Source organism: Haliaeetus leucocephalus, unplaced genomic scaffold (assembly GCF_000737465.1).
Source record: "Haliaeetus leucocephalus isolate CR32 unplaced genomic scaffold, Haliaeetus_leucocephalus-4.0 Scaffold577, whole genome shotgun sequence".
In the NCBI taxonomy this organism is placed as follows: domain Eukaryota; kingdom Metazoa; phylum Chordata; class Aves; order Accipitriformes; family Accipitridae; genus Haliaeetus; species Haliaeetus leucocephalus.
In genome coordinates, this window is record NW_010973013.1 from 4,347,029 (window position 1) to 4,362,250 (window position 15,222).

The 15,222-nt window shown below is 37.4% G+C and overlaps 1 protein-coding gene across 2 annotated transcripts in view; it reads right to left on the reverse strand.

Annotated features, from left to right (window-relative positions):
* Nucleotides 1–412: 412 nt before the first annotated feature.
* Nucleotides 413–15,222, reverse strand: part of NRXN1 (neurexin 1) — a 468,961-nt gene continuing 454,151 nt past the window's right edge. For both annotated transcript variants that reach the window (XM_010577779.1, XM_010577780.1), the window contains one exon: nt 413–3,786. In XM_010577779.1, the coding sequence (XP_010576081.1) occupies nt 3,479–3,786 (308 nt within the window). In that variant the 3' untranslated portion in view covers nt 413–3,478. The remainder of the gene's footprint in view (nt 3,787–15,222) is intronic.

Below are 15,222 nucleotides of genomic sequence, written 5' to 3' on the forward strand. Positions count from 1 at the left end.
AAAAATTTTCAGTTTTAACTTTTCATCTCATTACCTTACCTTCTGCCATCTTCTTTCCACCAGAAAAAATAAAAAAGTGGCGGAAAAGGAAGGGAATTCTTTTTTCATTCATGGGGGGGGACGGACATCAAATTTTAATTTCTTGATTAAAAAAAAAAAGGCTATAAAATTTCAAATTAAGTAATTCTATGGAAAACCAAACAATGCATTAATGTAATTCATACTTTTGTAACTGGGCCAGTTGAACAGGAGACTTGTAGAAGGTTTTTACTTAAGTGTACAAAGAGCTCTGAGGTCACTTTTTCCTGACATGAATGTCTGTAACTTCATACCAATTTACCATTTTTTTTTTCACTGCTTTAAGATGAACAGGTACTCCAGATCCAAGAGCAAGAGAAGAAACAAGCCAGCATTTGTATTAAGAAACATTTTTATTAACAAAACAGTAAATTCCACTTGCTTAGCATTTCCAATAATGAATAAATTGGCCTTGCAACAAATAAAAAAATCGTAAATATCTATCACAGAAAGCACTATAAGGTTAGGGGCATTGGGCCTCTCTTCGATGTCTTAGGGTTGAAAGTTTCACATGTTATTTAGTGTTTGTTAAAAAAAGGCAACACAATACAGTCATAGAAATGAAGCCATCTCAGTCAAACAAATTAGGTTATTATAGAGAAAGGATCCAATTTTATGTTAGGTAGTTGGTTTATGTCTGTTTGTTTGTTTGTTGTTGCTGCTGTTTTTAAACAAAAAAGAATTTTAAATCCACTTGCTGGCACTTCTGATACATCCATATTTGTTTTTTGTTAAATTATGAAATTAAAGAGGAAAAAGGAGAACCTTCAGAAACAGTGTTAAAATTGTGTTTGTTTGTTATAGTAGTAGCAGATCTTTTTTTCCTTGATGTATGGATTTAGTTAAAGATTAATCTACCAAACTGCCTGGAAGTTGACCTGACCATGCTATTTCATTAATGCAATCAATAGCAAGCAGAAAAGACCATTTCATCTTGCCCAAACCATATTCCGTCATGTCCAGTCTCCTGTCATCAGATTATTCTTGTTCTTCTACGTATCTTCAAGCACTGAAATCTGAACACCACCTGGCTTTCAACTTCTTCTTTCCCCCCTCCAGCTGAAGTCTTTTGCTTCCAGCAATGACCTCCAGTATACCTGACCCTACCGTTCCCTGAGTACAGCTGTCTTGTAAAGGTGGGAGAAATTATGAATGCCACAGGTGAACAACAATCTTAAGAAAGGAATATCAGATGGATTTTGTGAACCTGTTCTCATTTTTGTGTAAATGCTAATGAAAATAAAAAATTGTTTTACAAATGCAACATGACACACCTCGATGTGGTTGGCAACCTTCAAAAGAGGTGTCTTCATGTCAGCTACATGTATTTTCAAAGTGCTCTGACTCCCAGATAGATAGCTGTACCAGTTTCCAGCCTTTTTCATCAGCTACAGTGAATAACACACAACAAAATGTTTTGTGCCTGCTGTTTAAAGCTAATTTTAAATTCCTCCTTCCTGTCTGTAAAGTGTGAACATCTATATCCATCCCAGGAGGCCTTCCAATGATTTGGTTGATTTCTGTTGAACTACCCTCTTTCTGTCTAATGTATTCCCTTTGAACTTCCATGTAAATAAAATGTTATGCTATGATTTATTGCTGTGAACCTAATGAAATAATACTAGAAAAAAACCCTCAACATATAAATTACAGCATTAAATTTAATACGCTTAACTAAACTGCATTAATGTTTTATATATGCAAGAAAAGCTATGTGTTACTTTAAAACATGATGAACTTATATTTGTCTGGTTGTGATGTCTTGCAATACTACACAATCAACTTAGCTAAAAATACTTTTTCATATGTCAAAATGCCCATTGAAAAATACTATTGTGCACCTCAAGATTATTTCCTTTTTGGAGAAAGGGGTAAATTATGCAGTAGAATCAGCCTGGATAATTAAAATGGGTCTTTTGGGATCTTTTACCACCCAATGCTGTAGTAGCTGTCGTTCATATAACTGAATGCCAGATAAACACTATATGATACTTCCTAAGATTCTCAAGAAACTCATCATTCTCGTAATTTCTTAAGAACAAGGTTTCTGTAAGGCAAACCATGCTCTCCAATAGTGAAGCTTTGACTGGAAGCCAAAGGCCGTTTAAGTCACTAAATATTTAGCTAATTAATGAATGTATATTTCTAGGAAAATTGGCCATTCTGATCAACATCATTGATGCATATCAGGAGCAAGAGATGGGGATAGGAGGGAGAAGACAAATTACAGTAGAGATATATTTTTGCTTTCTAGTCCACTTCTTTCATACAAACTACTAAAACTTAATTGCAACAGAATAGAGGCTGTACAGGTAAGAAAAAAATTAGCTGACTCTTATATACATTCATACACATCCCCCTTAGTATAACCACTACACTGTAAATTAAAAAAAAAAAAAAAAAAAAAAAAAAGGGGAAGAAGTCTGGGACAATTTATAATGGCTGCAAAAAAACTGAAGTATGTCTGTTGCTCCAGATGTCATAAAACTCTCTATACCTAGCAACACTTATAACATTGAGTTTACCAAAAATGGCTGAAGAGCAGATATAGTTTGCATTTTCTATACAACAGGCTATAAAACATCACTTATCACAGTCCAGAAAGCACATATAGATGTGTTTTTATATAAACATATGTAATAACATATTAAGCGTGCATGAAAATTTCCCAATGATTGCATCTATGCCCTCTTGTTTGTTTTTTTCTTTTTTTTTTTTTTTGTGGAAATGTGCCTTATATTCCAGATTTTTGTTTTTGTTTTTGAAAATAAGGCCTCCGTACTATTTTCCTCACAACCAGAAAGGGGCTTTTTGAAAGTATTTCTACGTAAGTCTTCAGAAAAGCCAGCACTTTGTTTCAAATGCAAGTTTCCAATCACTGCTTCACTGCACCAGACGGCAAACTCTTTATGTTTGCTTGTTGAGTCACCATATATAATGACAGTCTTCTCTGACAATAAGACTAACTTACTTCTCAAGAAAGCGCTAGCACTTTGGCTAAATCCAGAATCATAGGTAGCTTCTTTTTTCTTTTTTTTTCCTGTTTTGTTTTTTTAATTTGTTTTGTTTCATATTGTGCCTTGATGTTGTAGTAATACTCCTTGCTTTATGAATGCGTGGTGTCATCATTGTCTTTCAGAAATGTTCCAGCAACATAAAGACAGGCAGAGTAAATGAAAACACTGTGGATGTTAGGGAATTTATCAGCTCCTGTTTCTGAAAAACAAGAGCATGAAATGCTTGTTTTTAAAAACAGTCTTTCCTTTCTGATTGCATTCCCTGTCTTTTTTGTTTGTTTGTTTTTGAATGTGCTTCATAAAAAGTAAAGTAAATAAGTTTGTATTATGTCTCAGATAAAATGAAGACTATTTCTATACAAGCGTTCTTTTAGATGTTGAGATCAGACATAGTACTCCTTATCCTTATTTTTCTTGTTTTTGTTGGAACTTTTAGCGCTGTTGGGCTGTTTTTCCTTGATCACAGCCCCATTGGATTGTGCTGAGTTACTGATGTAGTTTCGACTCTCATCTACGTGATACGATCCTTCGTCTCGATTCCTGTACTTGTACATAGCATACAGGAGAATGAGGATACACAGCGCCGCTGCTGCCACGATCCCAACTACCATGCCTGTTGTGCTGCTGGATTCACGAATCACCTCGGACGAGCCAGGGTACTCCCTTCCTCCTCCTGCCCTGGTAGGATTTGCTGTAGGTAGATAATGAAATAAGGGAGAGGTTATTATTGAGTTTGCACATTGAGGAGCTAGTCATATCTACCTGCTACAAACATGCATCTTTCTAATTGCACTCACTAGGTCAGGACTACCTACGAATGTACCCTACTCTACCGGTCCGAAAACATTTAGGTTTGCACCCCATTCCATTCTCATGGCTGTCAGCACAAGTAAACAGGCTTTTAAACAAGGAAAAGGACAGTAAGGGAAATCTCGGTTTAGCCTTCAAAAGTATAGTTTCTCCAAATGCTGTTATTAAGCAAAGAATGCCTAAATAATCTGAAATAACAGGCGTGCCACAATTTAAATGCCAGAACACGAACATCTGGGAGGAAAGGATCTCCTTCTTCCACTCCCTCCCTTTCTTTGTCTCCTTCTGTAAAGAACAAAAAGTGATACTATAGTACTTACTGAGAACACATGTGATGATTAGAAGTGCCAGTGATGATAAGACAGACTACCAAACAGGATGGGGGGAAAAAAACCCAAAATTCCTTCTAATAATAAATGATAACAGCCAATAAGTTGGCTACAAATAAGGTATCATCAGCTCTCCTTTAGACTTCCCTCAGCAAACTTCTCAATTTCTCCTTTCCTTCTATTATTTTTCTTTTTTTCCTGAATTAATTATATTTACTTTTATTACCTTGAGAGCGCTATCCAACCCTACCTTCTCTTTTCTAATTCACAGAGTCTTCCTTGAATATGGCTACATGTTAGAGCACTTTTTCACTCAACTTCTCCCATTCCCTCTTTTTGTCATTGATGCCAATACCAGACATTCCTTCAAGCAGTGCTTTATGCCCAGAAAAAAACTCTTCAATTGCACAGACCAAGGGCTCAGCCTTCTAAGAACCCACCTCTCAGGCCAGACTCTGGCCTTCTCAGTTGTGATATGAACTGAACTGACCTATGCCTTCAGACAGTAAAGTCTTCTTGATAGGAACTATTGTGTTGTCTGGCACATTTTGTCCCCTTGCACAGCCATGTGGAATGAAAGCCTAATTCCAGGAGGAATTTCTAGGATAAACGCTCACAGCACACACAATGCTTATGCATTTCCCATTATCTCCTTTCTTTATTGCATTTTCCAGAAGGAGGAGAGGCAGATCTTTGTATAGAATTGCTTTAAGTGGCAATAGCTGAGATAGAACTTCCGTAACTTAGCAAGCGTCATGGACAAAAATGAAGTGACCTGGGTCTATGCAATATTCCTGTGATTATACCAGCATTTCCAAACTCCTGAGAGGCTGTGTACCCTCAGCACTGCCAGCCTTGGCTGAGCTCAGGAGCAAGAAACAAGCAGTGAGTGAACCAGGGTTTCCCACTGAGCAGTGCAGAACACTCTCATTAAGCATCCAGGCTGGCTTATAGAAACTGCATTTTAAATCATTATGCATGGCTAAAAATGCAGTCAGTAAAACATAAATGTTAACTAGGAGTATTATTAAACACTAGTTTTACAACACATTCATAATGTTAGCTTTATCAGGCCTTGCCTACGACTAGCATTTTATTGAAGTGTATTAGGGAAGTGTCTTGCTCAAGGTGCATGAAAGTACATTATGCCCTATAGTCATTTTTTTTGCACTGTAAAGACATAATAGGAAGATGATGATTTTAAGGATGGTACAGTGAAGGTAATGCCACTCAAACTATCAACACTAGTCAAAAAATTGCAACAAGTTTGGACAACCAGAATTAAAAGCAGCCACCCACTACAGACATCTACAATTGGCCTATGAATAATAAAACACAGCAAAAAAGCCACAACTCCCCCAAAGAACTAAGTTCCCTCCCTGCCTTGGTATTATTCATCATTTATTTATTGGTGATTTGTATTCTTACTGTTGAAACACCACTTCCTGGCAGTTATCCCACAGAGGTTTAAAGAAGGTGACATTTTATTTGGCTGAAAGAACAGAGGCACCACAGTAAGACTCAAGAAAACTGTCATTCATGTCAAATAGTATCTTAACTTTTTTTTCTTCCCCCCTCTGAAAGTTCTTAGTTGTTACAAGTTGGTACAATCAGTATTTTCTATGACTACACAAGAGATCTTGGAAGTTTTGCTTCAGAAGGCTCTGAGATTTTTTCTCATTTCAGGGTAGATGCCACCCTACTAAGAAATATGGCCTGTCCCAAAGTAGTCAGTGACTGGTTTAGATCCTGTTTCTTCATTGTAGCTGTTGTAGAAAATGCTAATTCTTTTACACATAGGGTGTCATTTATTGTTTTACAAGAGACAATGCATTGTTGCAGAATAAAGACTCCTGAGTATTTCCACAGTGAATGAAAATGAGACAAAGTCTTATCTTATTGTATGTGATTTCAGGAAATTAATTTCTGTCTGAGAAATAATAGAAGCAACTGAATAAACTCTGTCAATACCTGATGGACTAACAGCTGCTCTTTCTCTTTAAAATACAGACATTTGGGCCAAATGCCATCAACTAACTTTACAATTAATGTCTACTAAATGACACTTAACAGCTTGCTCAGAGGAAAACATTCTTTTAACACTGCAACCTAAAAAAAAACATGTAAGGAATATTTTTCAACATTACCTAAACTCCTGGCTTTCACCTGATGGCATCCTTTTATTTTTAAGAATGTTTTCACAATTATCTCATTTATCCCAGCTGTCTCAGGAATATTCAACCACTAAATTAATGTTGTTTAAACTTACAACATCTTCAAAGCATCTGTTGTTACATTTGCTTGGACTTTTGTAAAACGAGCAGTTCCACAAGGGAAATGACTTCTTGCTATTTTTCTTCTGTTTACATTAAAATATGCTTTTAACCTAGCAGGGCCTCTCAAGACAAATGAAGGAGGAGGAAATAAGAGGAAAGTTTACAAAGCACATGGGTTTGTCTGTGAGCATTTCAGGCAGGAAAGTCTAATGGAGCACATGCTAAAGCAAGTGTCCTATTCTGAGACAGGGAGGAGAAGGACACTGGGAAAAGGCCAGCCTACACTTCTTTTGAATTCTATGTAAATAAACAAATCCCCATCCATAACACTACTGAAACAGCTGCCTTCTGTTTAAGTAGGACCTTTATTTGACCAAGACTGGAGTACCCAAAGGGAATTTACCTGGGGTTTTTTCCCCCCTGCAAGACAGGAACTATTGCAAGGGACAACAGATGATCTCAATGGGAAGCAAGTGAAGATTATAAGGTTACAGAAGTCTTGCTCTTTGCTTCCCAACTCTTTGAGAAATATATGATGCAGTTTTCTTTCCAGCATATTGGTGGCTGAACCAGTCAGAGTCTGGCTCCCAGCACAGCAGCAGAGGTATGTCTATGGGTAACCTTGTCTGCGACTGGGTTGCAGTCTCTGTTAGCGTTCTGCAGCATCAAAAAGACACTAACTTCATCCCAGATAAAGTTTCTTATTGTAAATGAGAAGCAAAATACCTTATAGATGAATGTTAAGATTAAATGTCATTAAAAAGACCCCGATTTTTAAGAAGAAAAAGTCATCTCTAAAAAATCCTGAAACAATCTGTAAGCTGAGGATGGTTTGATTAGGAACAAGAGAGAATCATAAAGATTGTGATAATGCTCAGACCATGCCATAACAGTGAGAGGAAGTAAAAGTCATCTTGTGGTGCAACAATCCCTTCTTAAAACAACTTCTCTGATGCACAGCTCCTCCTCTCAACAGCACACAACCAGCCTTTTTGGATTGCCTCAAAGACCAGCTTAGAAGGGACTGATTTTTAAAAGCCTCTTCTACTACTTATGAAAAACTTTGCATGAAATAATAGCAACTGAGCACAGTTTTACATTGTGTAATAATGGATTAGAAAGTTATTATTCTTGACTGTATTTATAAGTGGTTTAAAATTTAGAGGGAAAAATCTGACTATTTTCAGTGCCCAGTTTTCATTAATACTGTGAAAAGAAAATCGGAATTGCAGGCTCCCATGGTGTTCATGAATTGAAATTAGCAGACTTAAAAACAAAACAAAAACCCAACAAAAGGACCCCAAACCTGTTTTCTTTACATTTGTGCCTTCCCACAAACTGTGAATAGGAAATTACTCACAAGACAAGAATGTTTAACTACTGCATTTTCAATGAGGCATGAAGGCAATTATTTACAGGACACAGTAATTTTCACTCTGTGTGCTATCATTGTAGACCTGTTTGTGGTCGACTTCTGTAGCATTCTTGGATTCTGGTGAACTGGTTTCTGAGCTCACTGCAATTTCAACGTCTCATTACAATGAATACATCTGAAAAACAAATCTCAGCGCTTTCTCTGCTGAACCGGTGGGATAAATGCAGCCCAATTGCAAAACCAGGATGAGGATCTGTTGTCAACTTGTGCAAGAGTCTAAGCCCAAACCCACCCAAGTGTGAATACAGGGGTATCTCAGCCTGTTCCCTTCCTATCCAGCCTCAATGTGGCTCTTGAGGGGAGGCAAGAACTGGCTCCCCAGGGGATGTCCATCAATGACTGAGCTGCCATGGGAAGGAAGGAATATGAGGTGGTTCCACATGTGGCGGCTACAGCTCAGTGACAAACTTTCATCAGACGTGGAATAGTCTACACCCAAAGCCATGACCTAGTCCATGTGAGAGGTACCACAAAACTAGCTGCATTGCCGAACGCACACTCTATGCTCCGTGATCGTAATGGCATCATGATTCAGAGAGAACGGGAGCTGAGACCTACACACACAACACACGGTGATGTGGTGGAGAGGTGTGGTGCTTATGAGCAGACCAGCTACATTTGCCATCTCGAACTCACGCCATTGCATTTGTTCTAAGAAATCTGTCAGGTGCTTACTGAGTTTGAGGGAACAAGACAATAACCTACTTTCAAAGGTGTTTAAGAGAAAATTATTAAGGTATCTATTCTACTCTTTGGTGCACAAACCCAGGTTCTTTACTTCCTATAAATTGAAATTTAAAGGTTCTCACAAGGAAAGATATAATGCATTAAAATACCTCTAAAGTGACATTAACTAACTTAGCTAGTCATAAAAATAGTCTAGCAGAGAAACACCATCCACAGCTAAAAAGGTTGTTTTCCTAAGAAGCACAGAATAGAGTGCTTATTTCTAAGTGCAATGATTTGCCATATATTGACTTCAAATAATTTACAAATCCTACGAACTCCTTAGGACTGCAGGTTTTGCAAGTAACATTTTTTTCCTGTGTTTGAGAGGTAGAATGGTTGCTGTCTCAACCTTTGTTAAATGTCAACATAAGTCTAAAGGGAGATAGGTTAGTTGGTAGCACAGTGCCAATTGATAGAGCATACCAAATCAATGGGGTTTGTAAATTAATATGCTCTGCAGAGATGAGGGGAATATTTCACACAGTTTAATGAGAAGCTTTTGTGAAAAAATTTTCAACAAAACTAAATTTAATTTTAGCCAAAATGGAAAACATAAACCAATATCTCACTTAATGTTTTTAGCAGTCTTCGGCCGTGTGTTCTTACCCTTTTTATTAGTATATTTTAACATTTTCAATTCTAATGCTCCTCTTTTAGTATTCCTTGCCTCTGAATATGGATCCTTTCTCCTTTTACCAGTTCAGCTGTCAGTCCTTCCTCTCCCCACTTCTACATTTGTCATTCACCTTTGCACCTCTGCTTCTTTCTTGTCTACATGAAGTAATTTATCCCAGTTTTGTGTGTGTTCTGGGAAATCTTTGGTAATTCATTACTTTGCTTCAGAAATTTTGACTGATCAGCAGAGTCAGTGGGTAGTCTAGATTTTAAATTGAAGTATTCCTAAATGGGAAAAAAATTAAATGCTTTTGCAAATAGGATGACATAAGGAAGACAAAACACGAATATTACACTACTGATAGCATGTTTTCAAGCTAGAGCTAAGCTGCTGTAATCATGGGGAACCAGTTCAGACAGCTAAACCAGTATCTTTTGCTCAGTTAGTTGCCTGCAGCTCTAGGTCCCCGAAGACTCAAATGAACACCAGTGTTACAGCAAGAAAAGGGCAGGGATGCTGGAAACATAAATTTTTGGTGGCAGCTACCTGTAAGATTGGCTTCTTTGTACCAAATACTTACAGTGTTAGCAACAGTGACATTTGGGCCCCACTGAACTTAGCAAAAATTTTGCTCCTGAGCTTCGCGGGACCAAGATTTCATTGCTTGCTATTTTTACCATTATCATCTCATTTAGAAAAGGCAAAAAAACCCAAACCACCTAATCTAGGAACCAGTTTTCTGCAAGAGAATACCCAAATGTAGTTGTAAGGACTGAGGAATCTGATGGCTCGGCCTGCAGAGCAAGGAATGATTCTTGCTCATGAAATAAGCTGGAGGTGCAGACACCCACATTCATCTTTGCAACCGTGGGTGATTCCCTGACTGTCTTCCTTCACTAAGCAGCTACTACATGAAGAGATAAATGTCTGTGCCACAAACATTATATATATGGCTTGAATGTTGGAGCTGAAAGCACACTGCATTCAATTTGCTCTAAATACTGTCATCAAGTCAGATCCATTACTGACAAAGTTGATAATGTGCCTGGGAAAAGAAGGGGCCAGGCCTTCAAGACATCCAGAATATACATGCACACACATTGGAAATGCGACGGCTACAAATACCAAACTATACCCGCTAAACAAAGGCTCTGATACAACTTGCAGATATAGCTACACTTGTTCAGCCTGAATTGTATTACTGCCAAGACCTTACATGCTTCTCTGGGGGCGGGAAGAGAAAGATAAATAGACTTCAGAATTGATATAAATTACACTTGATTCTTTTTCTCATGGTAAAATTATTAAAATTAATAAGACCACCTTGTTTTTCTTTGCTTCTCTCATCATACTCTATAAAACAATCCTGGTGTCTCTGAGGTTAGCACAAGGAAAAAAGTTTGAGATATCTATAAAGCTTTGTCTTGTTTTGGAATATGATTCTCATATTCATGCTGCTTTCATCTTTCGTTTCATTTATCCCTTTTCTGTAACTTTTTAAAGGGTATGTTCATAACATGTGCTGTATCTAGATCAGAAACTACTGTCTAAGCCAGCTTACATTTAAACTGTCAAAGTCCCAAATCTAGACCACAGCTCTTATCCTCAGGAGAAGTGCTGGTTTTGAAACCTATGGGCCAGAACAGCATGTCAACACAGCAGAACAAGGTTTCATTCAGGTCTTTATATAGTTAGAAGGAGATAGCCTAAGGTTAGACTATTTCAGGTACATGCATCCTCATTATAGGTTACTTTTGCCTTGAATTTTCCCTGCTTCCATTTATGAGCAGTATCATTAGAGAACACCTTGTTCTCAAACTTGTCAGCATTCACCTGCCACTTTTGCAGGCTGTCAAATACTAGTCACACACTAAAAAAACCCCCAATGTTTCCGCAGAAGTTTAAATTAGGTGTTAGCAGGTGGCTGAAAATTAGCAGTGAGGGTCCTACTACTAGGTATGCAAGAGATAATGAAAATTCACACTGTACTGATCGCTAGAAAACACCAGCAAAAAGTTTATCCTTTGCCCTTCTCTCCTTTGTCTGGCAGTGGGGTAAGCAACCCCTTTCGCTGCCAGCAGTCTGTTAACATGGTCATTAGTTGATAAGCTGCAGCTGGCATACACTAACTACTTTGTAACACCAGATTAATTGAATTTATCAGATATTGCAAATGGTTAGCTAGAAGCACAATAGTTTGCTTGCACACCTGTAATTCCCCTGATAGAATGCAGAAAAAAAGAGCTGCAAAAGAGGGCTGGAATTGGCAGTGCCCTGGGTCATTTAACTCAGAGAAGCAAAGCACCGGCCTCTGCCCTGTTCCTGCATGCAGTGCAGCCAGCTTCTCGCTTCCTTAGCAAAACTGTATCTTCCCTCTGTTCGCTAGGGGTGGCTGCCTCAGATTCCCATCTTTCTGTCTGGTCCTGCCCCCAAATAGTAGCGCAGGTAAAGCAAATTTCCTATACAATTTTAAGGACCTGATTTAACATCACGTTGTTCAAATTTGGTCTGAGAAAGACTTGGCATAGACTTTGAGCAATATGATGTTAATTCAGGCCAGTATTTTGGCTATGAACCTTTTCATACCTTTGCAAAATATTGTCTTTCTTCTTCTACCATGTCCATAAAACCAAGGATGATAAATAGACCTGAAGAAAAGGTTTTTTTTCCACAAAAAGAGGAAATTCAATGCATATGCATTACAAAGTGACAAGAAATAGCTTCAGTATTGCTAGTGTCTACAATACAGCATGCAAGAAAATATATGCACTAGATGTAGCAAATCAAGCCAGAATGAAGTGTAGCTCAAGGAACACAATGGGCTTGCATTAATCAAGGCACCAGTAGCACATTGTCTAAATTCAAACAAACTAGAACAACTCATTTATTTATGTCAACAATCTATGTGCAGTCTTGGTTCTAAGTGTAAGCTTGACTGAAAAGACCAATCTTTAGGATTATACTCTTTAATTTAGGATTTTTAAGCAGATTGCCATGAAGATTAATGGAACCTGTTCTAGATTCGATCAGCTATTCACTTCACCCTTGCGCAAGCAAATCCTCTGCCTTTCCAAAATTCCTTATTTAATCAGACAAAAGTCTCACTCAAGTCAGCAAATTACTTAACCGTTTCTGAAAACCTCAGTTTTGCAAATACTAATTTGCTTATTTTCTGCATTTTTCAACCAATGTCAGTGTGTGAAATCCACCCATGGAAAATGTTTTGAGAGTCTACATAATCTTTATTTGGCTTTATTGAAGTGGTTTCAGTAAATCTGTTTACAAAACAACCAGAAAACCAAATTCTCTTCTCAGGATGCAGATTAGGACAGGTCAGTGCTGGTTTTCTTACACTTTAATTGTGTATTGCGCTTCTATCCCAAACTGGAAAGACCATACTTTAGAAGAAAAAGTAGAGACTGTTCCCTCTGTCAGCGTTCAGAAAACTTCAACTTGCATGATCAGCATGGGCCACAAAACTGGTATGATCTGACTCGGTATTTTAGAAAAGAAAGATAGATTATAAGCATCTAAATGAATAATATATTTTATCTATTGAAATATACATTAAAAAATCCTTCATGATAGTTAAAAAAAAAAAAAAAAGTTTTGGGGGTATTTTACACCCTGTTCTTCAGTTAAGTGATTCTTTGATTCCAGATTAAAAAGATCTACACCTTTTTTGAAAATGGTGGAAACATCTCATAGTGAAGGCTGTCAAAGCACAAGTATCTTTATTTCTGTGCTAACTAAGAATCAGAAAAGATTTAGAACTGCCTAGAACCTATTTTCACATATTAGGGATACATGCACAGAAACTGGGGCTTAATTAGCTGTACTATTGAAAATCTTGAATACCAGTCTTGCAAATCAGGACTGCTTTGTTTAAGAGAGCAAACTCACAGATCCAATTTCTTTTTTTTGTGTGTCTGACAAAGCCACTGCATTAGCAGTCAATTAATTCTTTAAAGTCCATGTAATACCTTATTCAGTAATTTTGTACTTTGTTAGATTTCTTTTTTTTTTTTTTTTTTTTAAGTCATTCTGGACATAATCTCACTCTCTGGTTAATACTGGAATGGTCTGTAAGGCAGGTTCTTTATCTGGGAGTAGCAAAAAGAATAGATCAAGCAACTGCTTATATGCGAGCAGCAGTGTTTCCTGAAAATTCTTCTAGGGAAAGTCAGGAAGGTAAGCCCTCAAGAGCATATGCATATACTTGTGGGGAGAGAGAGAGAAAACAAGAGAGAATGAATATTAAATGGGTTGTGACACAAGGGATTTTCCCCACATAGCCTCAACAATAGTGGAGTGCCTGGTTTAATTCTCTGCATTCACATCCCAGTCCCAGTATCGCAGCAGGAACATATGCTTCAGCTTTGCCTGTAAATACCTTCAGAACTGAATCACAAGCAGTGTTTTACATCTTTAAAAGAAAGAAAAATAACAGAGCCTTCTTTCATGGGCCACTCCTTCAGGAGTATTGAGTAATGTGCCAATTTTTCTTGAATTATTGTTCATAAAATGAGTAAATTTCTGCAAACTACTAGAAACATAACCATCTGGTTTTGTCTATGATGTGGAGATGTCTAACTCCAAACCACTGAACATGTAACAGCAGTACTAATAATTGTCACTTAATAAATTTCTCTGAACCAGATTTGCCTTTTCATGTTGCCTGCATGCATCTGAAGCATGAAGTAGAGCTTTAGGTACTGCCATACAAATAACCCCAGTATTTACATCATGAATGTTTGCCATTCTTACACACATTACAGAAATGAGAACATCCAACTTTAGCAAGAATACGCGTGGAATATGAATACACCCTCAAAGTTCACACGCAAGGAAAACTGTTCATCATTTACGCACCAGTGGAGAAGGTCTTGTGCAAGTTAACAGAGAGCTTTGTATGATTTATAGCAACCTGATGTCGATATTTCTTACCAGTCTTCGAGCATAGTGAGCCGCTAATATTACATTGATAGAAAACCATTATGTTTAGGAAAAAAGCCAGCTCCCCAGTTTCCATCGATATTCTGCCTTCTGATATGTTCATATCGCTGTGACTGCAATTAATACATGCTAGAAAGCATTAGCCTGTGCTGTCATCTCTAGGCTATGTATTAAAGTTCTCTTTGAATTGCATATGTTCAGCAAGGAGTATCTACTTAATTGTTCACATTTAAAAGGCATGTTTAGCTAACAGTAGCTGCATTTTGTCTTAAAGTGTGCTTAAAAAATAAACTTTAAAATAACTTCATGTTGAACACAAATCCCCTGTACCAGTTGAGGTTACACAAAGGGATGTGTAAGAGTGTGAACACCACCACTACCACCAAAATTACACAGAATGCATTTGAGGAGTCAGAATTCTCTAAACTGCTGAAAAATTATCAGTTAGAGTGAAAGAAAACCCTTCCTTTCAGCACATGCTACTGTTTTCAGCTGCTCCCAACACTGGGAATGTATGAAAATCCTTAGGACTGGCTGAAAAGCTACAATTCTACTCAGTATTCCCATGTTTCAATGGCGTGGCTGGCAAAGAGTAGAGATCAGTGTTGGTACAATGGATCAATCACCATTTTTAACCTCATTTTCTTAGATAATTTAGAAAAAAAATCTTTTTGATCAAATTCAAATGAGAAATGCCATATTTGTAACTCACAGCGACAGACACTAAAAGCTCAGTCTATTGACGAAGAAGTGGTTCAGTTCACAATACAAAGATTTGGAAATATGCAACATTTGCTTTCTTTTGCTTTGGGGGGGGCTTTTAACTTATAAAAATATTAAAGAACCTTAACAACTATTTTAACTTCAATTATAGAAAAACTAATCTATATCTGAAGCCCCTCCCTTCCTCTATGTATAGACATGGTAAGTTCTAAGTTTGTAAATAAAGCATAATTTTCACCCTGTAGTAGCTCAT